General features: G+C 45.2%; 1 protein-coding gene across 1 annotated transcript in view; it reads left to right on the top strand.

Annotated features, from left to right (window-relative positions):
• The window catches only part of RERE (arginine-glutamic acid dipeptide repeats), a 348,281-nt gene that overhangs the window by 185,855 nt on the left and 144,205 nt on the right, over positions 1-18,221 (top strand). The window contains exon 7 of the mRNA XM_040987860.1: positions 14,742-14,846. Coding sequence (XP_040843794.1) covers positions 14,742-14,846 — 105 coding nt within the window. The remainder of the gene's footprint in view (positions 1-14,741; positions 14,847-18,221) is intronic.

The following is an 18,221-nucleotide window of genomic DNA, read 5'->3' as shown; positions in this document are numbered from 1 at the left end:
ACGGAGAGAGATGGATCTTCCATCTACTGACTTATCCCCCAAGTTGTCACAAGGACCAGGGCTGACCTCATGGAGAATTAGGTCTCCCATGTAAGTGCCAGGACCCAAGCACTTGGGCCATCTTCTACTGCTTTCCCAGGCACATTAGCAAGGAGCTTGATTGACTTGGGGTAGCCAGGACTTGGTCTGCCCATATGGGACTTCACTCATGATGCCACAACACTGGCCCATCAGCTGATATTCTTTGTTGTTGCTGTTAATGATGCTAAAGCATAATACTTTTTTTATTTTTTCATTTAATGACACAGTTTCATAAGCTCTGGGATTCCCTCAACCCCTCCCCATGCCCTCCCCTCTTATAAGATTCCTCCATATTGTTACAGTAGTACAGTTCACATCCAGTCATGATTCTTTTATTGCGAGCATGGACCATGTAGAGAGTCCAGCATCTTATTGTTCAGATAAATTCCACAGTTCCATTGGGAGACCATCCCTGGTCTGAAAGTAGAGCTGGTGGAATATCATCTCCTCCAATGATAAGACACTACACAACTTCAAGAACAGTTTACAACATCATGAGGTTAATTGACATGGTATTGAGTGACCAGTATGCTAGAAAATGCAAGTTCTTAACCGCATCCTGTGACTACTGCTTTGACATTTCAATTTTAGTTTATATACAACCGACTGCTAGACACCTTAAAATGGTTATAGATTACTATTCAGCTGTCTATTTTCATTTTTATATTTAGCAGCTTACAGTATTCAAGTGTGATTTTTACTGATTTTTACTGAATTTTGTGAATTTTAGGATAGTCCAAATAGGCTTATAACTCAGACATGTCATATGTTAACAGTTGAGGAGCAGAGCAGTTTCAGGAGGGCTGTGCAGGGAAAGCTTCAATACGTGAGTGAGGAGTGACTGATCTTTGCATCCTACCTAGTACGGTGTAAGGGAGTCCAAGCTGACTGTTTCCTGTCTGATCTAAGCGTTCCTTCTTGGTCTCTGTCTGTCTAATCTAATTTGGGGCTGTTGTTCCAAGGACATTAGATCCTGTGAGGAAGGATCTGGGTTTCTTCTATCTCGTGTGGGAGATCCGATATGATCACCTCAGGGTTCTCGGCCTACGAGGGTGATCTACTTGGCAGTGCCATACAGTCCTTGGTGCCCGTACTAATAGTGCTTGGTGAGGGTCCGGGAGTCTCCAGGGTTGGGATGCAAGCCTCCTCCTGTCCTGCTCTGCTCTAATGACTCCACCCCCTGCTCTGTATGACCTCCTGTTAAGTGGCTATCAGTATTGCTCTTGGATCCCACTGTATGTCTTTATGGTTTTTGCTATGTCTAATGCAGATTTGAGTCTGCTGTCTGTAAGTTACCTGTTACACTCTTGATAGGTTACACTTAACATCTTCCTCACACCCTCCAAGAAGGTGGAAGATTTCGGGCCCTGCGCGGTGGCGCAAGTGGTTAAGGTTCTCGCCTTGTACGCCCGGGATCCCATATGGGCACCGGTTCTAATCCCGGCAGCCCCGCTTCCCATCCAGCTCCCTGCCTGTGGCCTGGGAGAGCAGTCGAGGATGGCCCAAAGCTTTGGGATCCTGCACCCGCGTGGGAGACCCAGAAGAAACTCCTGGCTTCAGAGTGGCTCAGCTCCAGCTGTTGTGGCTGCTTGGGGAGTGAATCATCGGATGGAAGATCTTCCTCTTTGTCTCTCCTCTCTGTATATCCACCTTTCCAATAAAAATCAAATAAATCTTAAAAAAAAAAAATAAGAAGGTAGAAGATTTCTCTGCTCTCCTGATTCATTACAGAATAACACAGGGTATTAGAAGCATATTCGGCTTTTCAACTCTTTGATGTAGATCATAAGCAGTCTGTCATTGATTGTTGGTTCATTGGTTACATCACAATATCTTATTGCATGTAATACAGGCTATTTTAGGTTGTAATAACATGACAATTTACAGGTACTATTTTTCGGTTTGACATCACTGCATCTTAAATTAAGGCAAACATGTGGTATCTAACCTTTTGGGATTGACTCATTTCCCTTAGCATAATGGTTTCCAGTTGGGCCCATTTGGCCATGAAGAAATGCATTTCATTTTTTGTAATAACTGAGTAGTATTCCATGGAGTAGATGAACCATCGCTTTCTTATCCAATCTTCTGTTGCGGGCATTTTGGTTGCTTCCAAGTTTTTGCAATTATTGATTGTGCTGCTGTGAACATGGGGGTGCATGTTCATCTGCGCGGTACCGTTCAGAATAACAGAGAAGAAAATGAAGTATCTGGAAATAAACCTAACTAAAAATGTGGAAGACCTCCTTGAAGAAAACTACAAAAAACTTAAACAAGAAATTGAAGAAGACCTTAAAAAATGTAGAAACATACCATCTTCCTGGATAGGTAAAATCAGTATCATCAAAATGTCCATACTACTAAAAAGCAATATATACATTCCACGCAATCCCAATCAAACTACCCAAAACATTCTTCATAGAACTGGAAAATATGATAAAAGGGTTCATCTGGAAACACAGAAAACTATCCTGAAGAATAGAAAGTTAACAGGGGGGATCACAATTCCAGACCTCCAAACATACTAAAGGGCGGTGGTTATTTTTTTCTTAAAGATTTATTTATTTTTATTGAAAAGTCAGATATACAGAGAGGAAGAGAGACAGAGAGGAAGATCTTCCATCTGATGATTCACTCCCCAAGCAGCCACAACGGCTGGAGCTTAGCCAATCCAAAGCCTAGAGCCCGGAGTTTCTTCTGGGTCTCCCACATGGGTGCAGGGTCCCAAGGCTTTGGGCTGTCCTCGACTGCTTTCCCAGGCCACGGGCATGGAGCTGGATGTGAAGTGGGGCCGCCGGGATTAGAACCATTGCCTATATGGGATCCCGGGCGTTCAAGGCGAGGACCTTAACCAGTATGCTATAGTGCCGGGCCCATCATAGTGGTGATTACAGCAGCCTGGTACTGGCACAACGGTAGAGAGCAGGATCAGTGGAGTAGAATAGAAGCAACAGAAGGGAACACACACAGATACAGTCACATAATCTTTGACAAAAAACAGACGATGATCCAAGGAAATTGGAAGATCTCTTCAACAAATGCTGTTGGGACCATTGGTTAATAGCCTGCAGAAACAAGAACTTAGACCCACATCTTTCACCATACTCTAAGATCAAATCTGAATGGATAAAAGACCTAACCTACATCCAGAAACCTTCAAACTTTTGGAAGAACATGTTGGAAACACCCTGCAAGATTTAGGGCAGACATTTTACAAAGGAACAAACCCAAATGGCAAATAAACATATGATAAAATGCTTACGTTTTCTGGTAATAAGGAAAATCCAAATTAAGACATCAATGAGGTACCATCTAATGCCAGTAAGAATGGTTCACGTAGAAAAAGCCACCAACAACACTTGCTGGCGAGGATGTGGGGAAAAGGGAACCCTACTCCACTGTTGGTGGGACTGCAGGTTGGTACAGCCTCTATGGAGATCAGTGTGGAGAACACGCAAACAACTGAAAATCTGCATACCATATGATCCAGAAATTGCACTTCTAGGAATATACCCAAAACACCTGTTACACCGGAAATCAAGTGATATTCTTAAAAGGAGATGATCAGTAATAAGCCAGTGGATGCATTACTGTTTTGGTGAAGAACATAATTTAACAAAGAGCTACTAGGATTTGCTTGTGGGGAGTGGGATAGAGTGCTTTCTGTGTTATGGAGCTCACATGATGGTCAGCACGAACATGTGGCATGTGTAACAGTAGATAGCTAATTAGTAGTAACTTACTGCAGTGTCGGTGTTGGCAAATGTTTTGGGCCAGATACTGTTTCCTTTGGTGTCCCGGCCACTGAGCTCAGCCATTGTACTGAAGAAGCCACGGAAAACATGAAATCAGATGGCAGTGCTCCCAGAAAACTGTATCAGTCAGTAAAATTTGAGTTTCTTGTAATTTTCACATATTAGGAAATAGAAGCCATTCTGGGCCATGTGAAAGCAGGTAGTGGGCAAGCCTTTGGCTGGGTTACCATGGTTTGCCGGCCCCTGCAGTGACATTTGACTTCATACAGTACTTTGGGTAAATTTAGAGAATTCCTGTAGTTTTTATAAACCTGGAAACTCTGACAAGCTTTGTGTCTCCCGGAGGTGGCTTTCCAATCTTAAAGTTGCTGAATAGAGCTAATTAGTGGAAAATTGTCCAAACTAAACAGAGCTAACTTGTGAGTAAGGCAAATCCGGGGAATGTTTCTTATTCTGCTTTTCAAACTCTTTGTCTTTCTCCTCCTATCTTGATTTATTGGTTTCAATATTGAAGAGTTCTGTTAGAAACAAGTATATAAGATAACTGGTGTAAATGTGGAAATGGAAAGCTGTTTCAGCTGTTCAGCTTTTGACAGTGAATGCGTACTTGTGTTTTCGTAGGAGCCAGAAAGGCTGTGTGGTACACCTGCACAGGAGTGGGTTCTGCCATGGTTTCCTAGGATGCCTAGCTCAGGGGTGGGCTCTGCAGTGGGTACCAGGGTCCCTGGTGTCTCGATGGTTTCTGCAGTGTGTGCCAGGGCTGCCTACCTCGGGTTTGAGCTCTGCACTGGGTGCTAGGGATCATGTGAACATAGATGGGCTCTACAGTGGGTACCAGGGGCACGTTGCTCAGGCATGGTCTCTGTAGTGGGTACCAGGGGGCCCTGAGCGCATGGATGGGCTCTGCAGTGGGTGCCAGGGCTGCCTAGCTCAGGGGTGGGCTCTACAGTGCGTGTCTACCCCCCTGCCCCGCTAGGTGTGCTGCTCTGGGTGGGAGTCCTTGTCTCAAAGGCCCCGCTGCTGCAGGACCTGTTCCTGGGCATGTGACTAGAAGCTTTAGTTGTTACTTTTCTTTTCTGGTTTTTTTTTCCCTGTGAAGACAAGAGTCTTTAAACATTTTATACATGTGCTCCTGCCGTGCTCAGTGGGCCTGTGCCTTCACAGCAGCTGTGGGCTGAGAGCAGCTTCCAGTTGCTGGGGCCATCACTGCCGCTCTTCCCCAAGGAACAACACTGCCCCTAGGAACCTCTGTCCTTTTCTTTGCAGCAGTGCTAGGTTACGTTAACTTAAAAAAAAATGAGGATATGTGTTGGCCTGGATGGAGGAATAAGGTTTAGCTCTTCCAGTTTCTGTGTTCACAGAGAAAATAGCACTGCAAAATAAATTGACTTTTGAGAGACACAGATAGGCACATGAAAGAGGATCAAACAAATGTAATGAAAAAGTGTGGACAGCAGAAAGCAAAAGGGGACAGACCTGTACCGCGCTGTTCACCAGGATCAGAGGGCTCTCATGGAAGGGCTGCTCACCCACGGTGACTCAGCAGGGTCTGGCTGCTCCATTCACCCAGGAGAGAAGCAGTGTGAGTTTTTCTTTCAAGTTGTTGCTAGAGTTGAATCATAAAGAAAGAGAATTTTGTCCTTTAATTGTCAGGAATCAGAATAAGGATGACGATTTCTTTGCAGCCTCTTCTTTGTGAGTTATGAGGTTTTTGAAGATTTATTTATTTGAAATGCAGGGTTATAGGAGAAAGGGAAAGGACAGAGGGGTGTCAGGAGATCTTCCATCCACTGGTTCACTTCTGAAATGGCAGCCACAGGCAGGTCTGCGCCAGGCCAAGGCCAGGACCCAGGAATTCCTCTGCAGTCTCCCATGTGGTGACAGGGGCCCAAGCATTTGGACTGTCTTCACTTGGTTTCTCAGGCACATAAGCAGGATGCTGGATCCAAAGCCTGGAGTTGAAATGGGTTTCCCACATGGGTTGCTGGCTTGAAAAGCAGTGGCTTAGCATGCTGTGCCACATTACTGACCTTCCAAACCAAATTTCTACAAATGTTCATTCTGTGTGTTTCATTACACTTCTTAATAACATCATTTATATGGGAATCGTGAGTATTTTTTTAGTTGTCCTTGTTCTTAGGTAGGTAATTTTGACTGATACTGTGACAAAATAAAAAATAATACCAAATTGAAATCATAAACATTAGATTCCTATCTCTGCCATAGTTTTGTGACCAAGTTTGTTAACCTTTGAATTCTCTCTTCAACAGGCGTGCTCAGGGTCAGGTGATTCAGTGTCTTCCCTTTCCGCCCCTAGTCCACTCAGGCACAGATGTCCGTGCCCTTGTTGAGGTGTGCTCAGTAGCAGTACTGCTCTTTCCTTTATTGTTTTAAAGTCTGAGTTACATAGATAGAGTGAGACACAGAGATCATCATCTATTGGTTCACTGTCCATGTGGCAGTAAAAGCTGGAGCTGGGCAGTCTGAGGGTAGGGGCAAGCAGCTTCTTCTGGTTCTCCTACATGGGTGCAATGACCATGGATTTGGGCCATGCCCTTCTGCTTCCCTAAGCGCCATGAGCAGGATGCTGGGTCAGAAGTGGAGGGCCAGGACTCAACCTGCACCCAGTATGTCACAGTGCTGGCTCCTTAAGATTTATTTTCTGGCCTCATGGTACATTTCAAAAAATGTGTGTGTATATATATTATAATATATATATATATTTCATCTACAACATTTTTATTGTTTTGTCTATGTCTATTTATTGCTCTGCTAAGCACTATAGCCTGTTGGTTCATTTATTCATCAGGTAGCACCTTATTGTTCTATTACTGTTGAGGTTTTTGTACCAAAAATAGGTGCTGGGAGAACCCAGTAAGGCACTAAAATTCACCCCTAAATACTCATGTGTTATAGTCCCCATCTTTCAAATGGCTGAACCTACAATTCATTTTATTTTATTATTATTTTTTGCTAAAGACTAAGTTCCAGTGTTTATTCTGGGGTCAGCACAAATTCAGCCTATGTGCCTATCAGCTGTAAAGCACAGAGCATACACTGGTCATCAAAGAAAATTCATTTTATTTATTTTTTTTTTTTAAAGATTTATTTTTATTATTTTTTCATTGGAAAGGCGGATATACAGAGAGGAGAGACAGAGAGGAAGATCTTCCGTCCGATGATTCACTCCCCAAGTGAGCGCAACGGGCCGATACTATGCCGATCCGAAGCCAGGAGCCTCTTCCGGGTCTCCCACGCGGGTGCAGGTTCCCAAGGCTTTGGGCCGTCCTCGACTGCTTTCCCAGGCCACAAGCAGGGAGCTGGAAGGGAAGCGGGGCTGCCGGGATTAGAACCGGCGCCCATATGGGATCCCGGGCGTGCAAGGCGAGGACCTTTAACCACTTGCGCCACCGTGCCGGGCCCGAAAATTCATTTTATTTTTAAACATTGTTTACATAGTTGAGAGTTGAGGGAGCTAGTCATTTGATGATGCCTTAGAGACCCCAGTGACAGGAAGTGTTCCGAGGGTGTTTCTTCTGTGGTTTTGATAGCTCTTAGACATCAGTTTCATTGCACTGGAGTTGAGAAAATCTTCCTAAGATCTGTTGACTGTCCAGGTCCATCTTAGTGCCTCCCCAGGGCCAGGAACACGTTGCAAAACTTGTTAAGGAGAGTGATTCAACCTATTCTTTCTTTTCTCTGCCGAGATACTAGGTGAGCTAGCTATCATGTCCCCTGTGTGCATCTGGGTGCGTTATGTATTGCAAAGGATCCGCAGCTTGGGAGACCTAGTCCTGATACATGCACTCCAAAGTCAGATCACATACATTATGATTTTCCTTGTGGTAGGGTTTGACTCAAACCCTGTAGTTGCAGAATCCCCTAAGAAACTTCACCTGGGGTGACCTCAGACTTGAATCTTGTGCAGCAGCCTAGCCTAGCCTAGCCTGGCCCACTCTTGGTGCTCCTGAGGTCCACCCTGGCTTTGGCCTGTGCTCCGTCCTGAATCTTGCTCATACCGGTGTGTGCTGTGGACTGGCACAGCCCAGCCCAGCCCCAGATTCTGCTCACACACGCTGCAACCCTGCCTGTCCTGACCTGCTTGAAGTTCTGGCTCTCCTGCTCACCTGCTGAAGCTGCAGACTAGCAGAGGCATTCTCAGTTCTACAAGGCCTGCTGTCGTGTGTGTACTGATGCGTGTTGCAGCCTGGCCTATTCCACACGCATTCTGGCTCTCGTGAGTGCTACGGGTGCTGCAGCCCTGCCCAGCCAGGTTTGTGCCTAGTCCTGGCTCTCACACTCGGAGCTGCAGCCTAGCAGGGGAGTCCCCAAAGTTCCCCTACCAGGTTCATTCCCAGCTCCATATGTTGCACGTGCTGGTGGGTACTTCAACCCAGCATGGCATGGCCCACCTGTTCTCTCAGTGTATGTTGTAGCCTATCCAGTCAGATGCAGTTCACAACCTGTCCTGGCTTTTCATGCATACCAGTGGTTGCTGTGACCTGAACCAACCTGGCCTGCCCCCAGACCCAGATATTGTGTTCCTCGGTAGGAGGTGCGGCCTAGCTGGAGAAATTTTCAAGTTCTACCAGGCACCATCCCATCTCCTGATCTCACAGGTACCACATACTGTGGCCTTGCTTGGCATGATATACCCCGAGTTCTAGCCTTTGCATGTACCCGTGAATACTGCAGCCTGGACCAGCCAAGACTCCTCCCAACCCCGGCTCCCACAGTGTCAGATGAATATTATGACTCAGCTTGGCTCAGTTATCATCCCCAGCTCTCTACGTAAACTAGTGGGTGCTGCCGTCCCACGGAGGCGAGCCCACAGGTTTCCTACAAAACCTGCCTTCGGGTCTGCTTTTCTCGTGTTCTAGCGGATGCTGTGTCCCAGAACTAACGTGAGCCCTCCCCTCTCTGTGGGTGGGTGCTGCAGCCTATCCCAGTCAGGCCCAGCGTTTGCATCTCAGCCCCAGCTTTTGCGTGAGCCAGCAGGTGGCGGATGATGCTGTTTAGCCAAGTTCAGGTCTCATGTGGGCAAGTGCCTTGGCCTGACCCAGACATGCCCTCCAAATTCTCCCCTGTAAACTACTCCATCAGTTCCCTTGCCTACCTGTGAGTCCAGTGGCCCAGTCTATAGAAGTCCACAGAAGTCATTTCTCCCTTGTTAAATATGCCCTCAGCCACTCCCACTCCAATATATCCCCAGACCCATTCCCCAGGCAGTCTGCAGCCCCGTGGCCAGGTTGGTGTGTCCCTGCCCAGCATTCTCTGCCTTCCTCACATATTTAAAAAAAAGCTAACTGTGCTGGCATACTGGTGTACTTGACACAGATTTGGTTTTAACCAGGCTCAGAATGCTCACTAGCTATTGGCTGTTTTTCTCCCAGCAGTGTAACACCTGCCTAGGTGCAAGTCAAGCTAGGCAGTTATCTACAGCTGGAGGTAGAACTACTTTTAGACTCAAAGGCAAATTTCTGTGTCTTCCCTCAGCCTCCCATGGTGTGAACATTTTCTGTGATTAATACAGTGAGCAGAACCAGGAAAATAATGTTGTTGCAATTAATAGGGTTCTCCTGGAGCTCCAGCAGTGTCTTCACCTGCTTTGTTGCTGCTGTGAAATCCTGTTTGCTATTCCACAGTGCCTCTCCTTAGCTCTTACGTTTGTAATGATTTCCCAGTCCACCCTTGTCTGTCCTGACCTTGGCATTTGAAAAGGGAAGCAGGGCTGGTGCTATGGTATATATATCATGCCTCCCTCTGTGGTGCCAGCATCCCTTATGGTGCCTATTCAAGTGTCAGCTGTTTTACTTACGTTCCAGCTTCCTGCTAATGTGCCTGGAAGGGCAGCAGAAATAACCCAACTCCTTGGACCCCTGGCCCATACGGGGGATCTGGCAGAAGCTCCCGACTCCTGGTTTTGGTCTGCCCCAGCTCCAGCCATTGCAGCCATTTGGGGAGTGAGCTCAGGACTGGAAGATCTGTCTGTCCTGTTTTTATAAATTTACCACTCAAATATAAATAAATACATCTTTTATTATTATTTTTGTTTTTTCAGATCTTCAGTTTTGTTTTGTGTGGTGTTTTCACTTGATTAAACTGAACTGTACTTTTGGCAAGATTATGTCAGAAATATGAGTCTACATGATTACAGTTGCTGTTGACCATGACCTCTTAATTCATGCTGTTTTCCTCATGATTCTGCAGTGTAATACAACCTCTGCCCTACAGTCAATTTGTGGGAGCAACTTTACATCTATGAGAGTTCTTTCCTCTGTAAACGTTGAATTGTTGGTGTGTATATCAGTGAATTTCATCTGCAACAATTAGTGCTTCCTACTAATGATTTTTGTTTTCCCTCTTTGCTTTTACATGTATTCATTGAAATTCTGTTGTAAGAAAGAGTTCTCCTATCTCCCACATCTGGTTTGTTCAGTTGGGGTGTTTGTATCAGCGTGAACTATTGGATGCTTACTTTGTTATAATTTAACATCGCTACTTACTTTGCTCAAATCATTTCCAGTTTTGCCATTAGGAGCTACTTCAGATTTGCTCCTGTATTCTTTCATCGAATTCAAGGAATTCCTCCCTCTCTCCCTCCTTCCCTCCCTCCCTTTTTTCCTTCCTTCCTTCATTCCTTCCTTCCTTCCTTCCTGGAATTGATGTGACACAGTCTTTGAAAGATGAGCCCCATATTGCTGTTAACCAGCAGTGGTTTTGATCAGGAAGCAATAAGTGGTCCAAGTACAGAAGTCAGGATGTGATTGTTCTTTTTTTTTTTTTAAAGATTTATTTTATTTTTATTGGAAAGGTGGATATACAGAGAGGAGAGACAGAGAGGAAGATCTTCCGTCCGATGATTCACTCCCCAAGTGACCGCAACGGCTGATGTTATGCCAATCTGAAGCCAGGAGCCTCTTCCGGGTCTCCCGCATGGGTGCAGGATCCCAAAGCTTTGGGCTGTCCTCCACTGCTTTCCTGGGCCACAGGCAGGGAGCTGGATGGGAAGAGGGGCTGCCTGGATTAGAACAGGCACCCATATGGGATCCTGGGCATGCAAGGCGAGGACCTTAACCACTACACCATCGCGCCGGGCCCAGGATATGATTATTCTAAAAGCACACAGTTTTGTGGTCTTGGACTGTTTGATGAATTTTGGACCCTGGCCCACAGGCCTCACCTTGGTCTTGGACTTCTGTGCAGTTGCAGACCAGTGCCTGAAGTTTAACCTTGGCTTCCAACACCAGCAGTCTGAACTCCAGATTTCAGGCAGTCTGTCCTGTTCTTCCTTATCAAGTCATGCTCTTTGTTTTCTTTGAAAGCAGAGTTATAATGATAGGTGGAGAGAGAGAGATTTTCCATCTGCTCTTTGGCTCCCCAGATGGCCACAGGAGCTGTAGCTTTATTTGGTCTCACATGTGGGTATAGGGACCATAGACTTCAGTCATCTGCCATTGTTTTTCCAGGAGCGTTAGCTAATAGCTGCTTGGAAGTTCAGTAGCTATGATTTGATGGCACCTTGTGACATTATAATGTCAGCATCCTAAATCATAATGGCAGACTCCACACAGGATCTTTAATATGTCAACGCTATCAGTACTTACTTTTTTTAAATTAGTATTTTTGATGATCTTTATAGTTGATTACGGTGATTAGGGACAAGGGCTACAGGAAGGTGGGTGAGATCTCTATTTACACATCTCTTCTTTTCCTTCCTGTATCTGGGGAAGGGGTGGAGACAAGGAGAGAAGCCATACCCAGCCTCTGAATTGCCTCTGTACCCCAGGATGGAGAGCAGCCATCCAATACCACCCAGGCTGTCGATGTGGGCCATACTCTGAGGTGTCCATTGTGGAGAATGCTCTGAGGGTCCGGCTCATGAGGTTTCAATAGTTCAACAGTTTAGAATTGCTGCTGATTTCGCCACTCCAAGCACAATGGCATCTCTCCAGGATCGAGTGGTTGACATAGTCCACCTTAGCATCTCCGTTTGCCCAGGAGACTCACTGCCAGCACTTGTTTGCAGTAGTTGATCAATTTGTTCTGTCCTCCATTCTTTATTGTGGTACTAGGTGTCCTCTGCAGGTTCTGATGGACTGCCTCCGTCTGAGCCTCTGAGGAGACTCGGCTCTGACACTTGCACTCCATGGCAGATCATGGAACTTGCACTTCTCTCTACGGTTGGGGTTCTGAGTTCAGCAATTCATTTGGGGGGATTCCTCAAAAAAACCTCATCTGAGGTGATCTCAGACCTGATTCTTGTGTGTGCTTCCCAGTCTGACACAGTCTGTCACCCCAGTCAGCTTATGTACATGCAGGTGGTTGCAATTGCTGGGTCAATTCTGTCTCCAGTTCAGTCTTTTACCCAAATGAATGGATGTTGTTGCCCAGCCTGATCCTGCGTTCCACACACTCAGCCTTCTTGTACACTAGTGGGAGCTGCAGCCTAGTTGGAATGATCCATAATAACCCCCCACAAGACCCTCCCCCTGCCCTGGTTCCCAGCAGACTGGTCCTGTATGTCCCACATCCCATCAGCTCTTCTACGTGTCACTGGGCATTGAAGCCTAGTTCAACCCATGTACCAGCAGGTGCCATTCTCTGTCTAGCCATGCCTGCCCCAGTCCTGGTTCTCATGCGCGCCATTGGGAATGGCAACCCAAGAGGGAGGTGCCCACTATTTCCTGCTTGTACCATACCAAGATCTTGCACTTTTCAGGTGGTTCTAGAGTTTAACTTTGGCACTTAATTTTTAAAATAGAGATGACTTGAGGTTTTGCTTTTAGATTTTAATGAATTTAAGCTCTCATGGAAAAGAAGAACTTTTTTTTTTAAATACATTGGAAAGCAGTTATATATAGAGAGAAAGCTCTTCATCTACTGGTTTATTCTCCTAATGACTGCAACAGTTGGAGTTAGGCAGACTGAAATCAGGAACTTTTCCCCAGCCTTCCGTTTGCATGCAGTGTCCAGAGACTTGAACTATCCTCTGCTGCTTTCCCAGGCCATTTGTAGAGAGCTGGATCAGAGTGGAGCAGCTGGAACTCAAACCGGCGCCCATATGGGATCAGCACTTCAGGTGGAAGCATTGCCTGATATGCCATCACACTGGCCCCAAGGAGTTTACTTTTTAATGTCTTGATGGGAAGTTGATGAATTAAACTTACGTTTGTCTTTATAACAAATGACAGTATGGTAATCAGCCAGGTTGTTAATATAATTTAAAAATTTTATATATATTGGAAAGGCAGATTTTTAAAACAGATATGTTTATTTTGGGGGAGGAGAAGAGAAATCCCAGACCCTATGGAATTATATGATAAGATTCAAAATGAAAAAAAATTTTAAAAAGAAACTGAAAAAAAGATATTACTAGAAGAGAGGCGTTAATTGGCTCTAAATGTAGTAAATAAGAGAACGAAATAATTGCCTGACTCATTTATACTATCTACACTTGCTGAAAATTGTGCTTTGTCCCATAAAATGAGAAGTGTTACATGTTAATAAAATTCTAAAAAAAAGAAAAGATTTTTTTTTAATTGGAAAGGCTGATATATAGAGAAGGAAATATATAGAGAAAGAAAGCTCTTCCATCTGCTGATTCATTACCCAAGTGGCCTTAATGGCCAGAGCTGAGCTGATCCCAAGCCAGCAGCTTCTTCTGGATTTCCTATGTTTGTGCAGGGGCCTAAGACTGGTCGATCCTCAACTGTTTTCCCAGGCAACAAGTTGGATAGGAAATGGACAGCCAAGAAATGAACCGGTGCCCATAAGGGATCCTGGCATGTACAAGGCGAGAGGGCTTTAGCTACTAGGCTGTTGGGTTGGCCTCAGAAAGACAGATATTTTCAGAGAGAAGGAAAGAAAGAACCTACGTTTGCTGGTTCACTCCCCAAATGACTGCAGAGTTGAGCCCATCTAACCAGGAGACAGAAGCTTCTTTTGTGCTTGGGCTGACTTTTGCTGCGTTCCCTGGACATAAACCAGCGCCCATCTGGATGTTAGTATTTGCAGTTGAGCCATTGTGTCGCCTACCACTGCCCCCACCCCCAGATGTTAATATTGTTATTGTGCACACTTGGACATCCGTGGCGCATAGATCCCAGTGCAGGCTGTGTGTGTTCTAGAAGCAGGCAGCTGCTGCTGCTACTATGAATATGAAAGGCGAGCGCTTTTTTTTTTTGCCTCCAGCTCCATCCAGTCTCATCACAGCTTCTCTGCTTAGCAGCCCTTTGGGGGTTACTGAAGGAATTGGAGTTATTAGAGTGTCCTGCCTCCTGGGCAGCACTGCCATGGCGATCCTGTGGACATGCAGTGCTGCTCATTGTAGACAGGTGATTGCTGACATGTGTCACATGGCATCACCTGGTAATACTGGCACGGAGTACTGCATCTTCTGTTTAGTGCAGTTCTTACATCTGTAAAGGGGGGGAAATGCATGCTAAACAAAAGCTGTTGATATTGCAGTGAAATATTAATGCAGTTTAGCTTTAACAGGTAAACTTAAGGTCTTTCTAATGCAGTAGAAATAAAAGACCCATCTTTTTTTTAACACTTTGGAAAGACTTCAGAATGAATTTATCAGACAGTGTTTTCATTATGGTTTCATCCCCCCTTCATTTCTAGTTTTTTAATATCTTATATGCCATAGTCCTGCGTAAAGTGTATCTTAGTAATTTAATTATTATTAGTTTATTACTTAGATAAAAGCAGTTAAGTTACAGAGCTGTATATGGAAACATGCTTGAGATAAAAAATGGAATGGATATTGGCATCTAGAATTCTGGGATGTGTTAAATGTTGCATGGGTTTAGTATAGAGCTTCCTCCACTACTCCCCCTCAGTAATATTGTGATTTACAAAGCCATTGAGGGCATTGCTAATGTCTCTTTTTTCCCCCAGAGGGAAGTGCAACATCTCCCACTTTTCTGACATCTTTGCTGCGAGAGAGTTTAAAGCTCGAGTGGATTCGTTCTTCTACATCCTGGGCTACAACCCTGAGACCAGGTGAGTGAGTTGCTTGTCCCCCAGGGTTGCAGTAGTCTTCCTGTTCTCCTGTATCTGAATGGTGGTTGCATGTGTCAGCATGCGTTTACACATCTGGGCGTGATCCACAGCACTGTGGAAAGATTCTAAACTCCTGTAGTTACCCTCCCCAGGCAGAGTGGGGACTGAAGAAGTCCGATTGTTGCTCACTGTTTACTTGAGGAACAGAAAGTGTGGCTGTTGGTGTCTGCAGAGGCTGGATGGAGACATGATCTCAGACAGTTTTTTTTTTTTAAGATTTATTTTATTTTTATTGGAAGCATGGATATACAGAGAGGAGAGACAGAGAGGAAGATCTTCCGTCCGATGATTCATTCCCCAAGTGAGCCCAATGGCCGATGCTATGCCAATCTGAAGCCAGGAGCCTCTTCCGGGTCTCCCATGCGGGTGCAGGGTCCCAAAGCCTTGGGCCGTCCTTACTGCTTTCCCGGGCCACAGGCAGGGAGCTGGATGGGAAGCGGAGCTGCCGGGATTAGAACGGGCGCCCATATGGGATCCCGGGCGTGCAAGGCGAGGACCTTAATCACTGCACCATCGTGCCGGGCCTGATCTCAGACAGTTTGTGTTTTTAACTTGTGAAAGACTGTGATCCACATTCTGTGGATCATGTTGAAAACTCTAGGTCATTTAGGGGAGTCTGCTGAATATTCATTTTTTTGTTGTTTATTCTTGATAATAAAACCCCAGGAATGCTTACTGAAACATCTTACAGAAGACTTGTGGTTTGAGGTGAACATATGCAGTTCTCAACTATCCTAGTAAGATCCATGTTTAAAAAAATTTGTTATTACTTGAATTTTTTTTTAATTAAAATTTTCGTGTTATTTGAAAGATACAGAAACATAGAGATCCTTCATCCACTGGCTTAAACCCCAAAATGTCTGCAATATTTGGGGCTGGGCCAGGCTGAAACCAGGAGCCCACTGCTCGTTTCAGCTCTCCAGTTTGGGCGGAAGGAATTCAAGTGCTTTGGGCCATCTGCTGCCTCCTGTGATGTGCCAGGGTTGCTGTGGTCAGGTGCTGGAGTCGGGACTCCAGCCCTGGCACTCAGACGTGGAAAATGGGCATTCCAAGCAGCCTCTTAACTGCTGTAGCTCTTTCTGAGTGTAATTCTAGTTGGTTCCTTTCTGTAACTTTAAAGGTGTTCTTGAAAGGGTCAGTGTGGTGGTGTGGAAGGTTAAGACCTTCACTGTGGCCTCAGCATCCCACATGGATGCTGGTCAAGTTCCTGCTGCTCTGCCTCCGCTCCAACAGAAGATGGCCCAAGTGCTAGGGCCTCTGTACTTACAAAGGAGACTGGAAAAGGCGCCTGGCTTGGGCCTGGCCCAGGTGCAGTGGTTGTAGCCATTTGGGGAGTGAATCAATAGATGGAAGATTGTCCAAGTCTATGTTTGAAATAAATTTTTTTTCTTAATGTTTTTGCAAGACAGAATTTTCTCATTCACTGGTTTCCTCCCCAGCTTCTCCCTGCAGCTGTAGTCAGGCTGAAGCTGTATACCCAGGCACTTTCCTCGGTCTCTCAGGTGGTTGACAAGGATTCCGCTGTTTGAACCATCACTAGCTGCTTCCTAAGGTGCACACTAGAGAATCTGGAGTTGGAAGCAGAGCCTGCACTCGAGTCGAACTCCACCATTTTCCTAGGCTGTAAGCAGGGAGCTGGGTCAGAGTGGAGCTGCTTACCCATATAGGATTCTGGTGCCATAGGCAAAGTTCAGCTCACTATGACACAGTACCAGCCCTAAATGTCAGGATTTCAGAAGTAAAAGATATTTGGCTCAAAGAATCTAGTATAAGAGCTATATCCATGTGTCTGTGAAGTAGGTCAAACTTTTTTCCCTAGAATTCAATGAGTGACTGTAGGTTACATGTAGAATGCTTTGGAATCGCTAACTAAAAGTTGCTACACAGGAGCATGAGTTGTGGCAATTGTATGAGGTTGCACATAGCTCTGTTGGGCATCTCTTCTTTCTTCTTTGTGTAGATGCTACATGCTAGGCAACAGCTGTAGAGAAAGTGGTATGATGCCCTTTGATTTTTTTCAAAGAACAGAGAAAACTTTTCTTTTATTATGCCATGCCTCAGTGATAAACTGGTCTTGGTAATATTTCCCAGGTGGCTTCTATTGTTAATTGTTCATTTTACATGTAAGTACTTGACAGCTCCTCAAAAGTTTGTATTGCTCAGGTAACATGGAACACTTGTGTTGAGATACACAGGAATGGGATATTATTTCAGTGATTCCATGTTTATCGAACTTCTTGATAAATAGCTGTATCATATTGCCCAAGTTACATTGTATCAGTGAATTAAAGGAGAAAGAGAGAGGGAAAGACACAGAGAGATAGACAGACTGGTAGAAAGAGCTCTCATATGCCAGTTGATTCTTCAGATCCCTGTGCCAGTGGCCCTGCTGGGGCTGGAGCCAGGACGCTAGTTCTCCATGCAATCGTAAGGGCCATTGCCACTGCCTCCCAGGGACTGTGTTAGTGAGCAGTTGTGATAAGAACTGGAGCCTGGATCTGACCCAGGTGCTGACTGGGACATAATGTCCTTACCAGCCTCTTAGCCACTGGGCCAGTAGGTGCCACTGGTGCCCCTGCTACCACCTGTCTTAAATGTTCAGCTCTCAGGTTCATAACAGTGAAGCAATTTTATTTCTTACTAGTCTTAATTATACATTTGTTTTTGCTGAGTACTTGTTAAAAATACATAACTTGCTTCTGTGAGGGACACATGTGAGTTCCTGTCTCATTTTTTATTGCATGTTTTTGGCAGTCAACACAATTCTTGTTATTTTTTTTTATGCTGAGTAGGTGTATATTAGAAAGATATTGTTGGCCTCTCTTTTAATGAGGAGAAACACAAAAGTGTAAGGACACACAGCATGTTTACACAACCTGCCTTCTGCATTCTGACCCTGTGATTCCTCTGACTTTCCCAGTTGTCAGGTGTCTGCCTCCACACTGGTCTTCCTGGGTCCACACTCCACACTGTGCTTGGTGTATTTGAAGTGTGTTAGGGGTTGGGTGAATTGAGTTGAACAAATACTTTTTTTTAAAGATTTATTTGTTTTTATTGCAAAGTCATATATACAGAGAGGAGGAGAGAGAGGAAGATCTTCCCTCTGATGATTCACCCCCACTGGTGCTGTGCCAATTCAAAGCCAGGAGCCGGGAGCTCTTCCACAGCTCCCACGTAGGTGCAGGATCCCAAGACTTTGGGCCATCCTCGACTGCTTTCCCAGGCCACAAGCAGGAGGCTGGATGGGAAGTGGAGCTGCCAGAATTAGAACCGGCGCCCATATGGGATCCCGGCACATTCCAGTTGAGGACTTTA

This window comes from Ochotona curzoniae, unplaced genomic scaffold (genome assembly GCF_017591425.1).
Source record: "Ochotona curzoniae isolate NIBS_2020 unplaced genomic scaffold, NIBS_Ocur_1.0 contig_4792, whole genome shotgun sequence".
Taxonomy (NCBI): domain Eukaryota; kingdom Metazoa; phylum Chordata; class Mammalia; order Lagomorpha; family Ochotonidae; genus Ochotona; species Ochotona curzoniae.
Note: the sequence above shows the minus strand (reverse complement) of the source record. Positions and strands in the feature narration are given on the sequence as shown.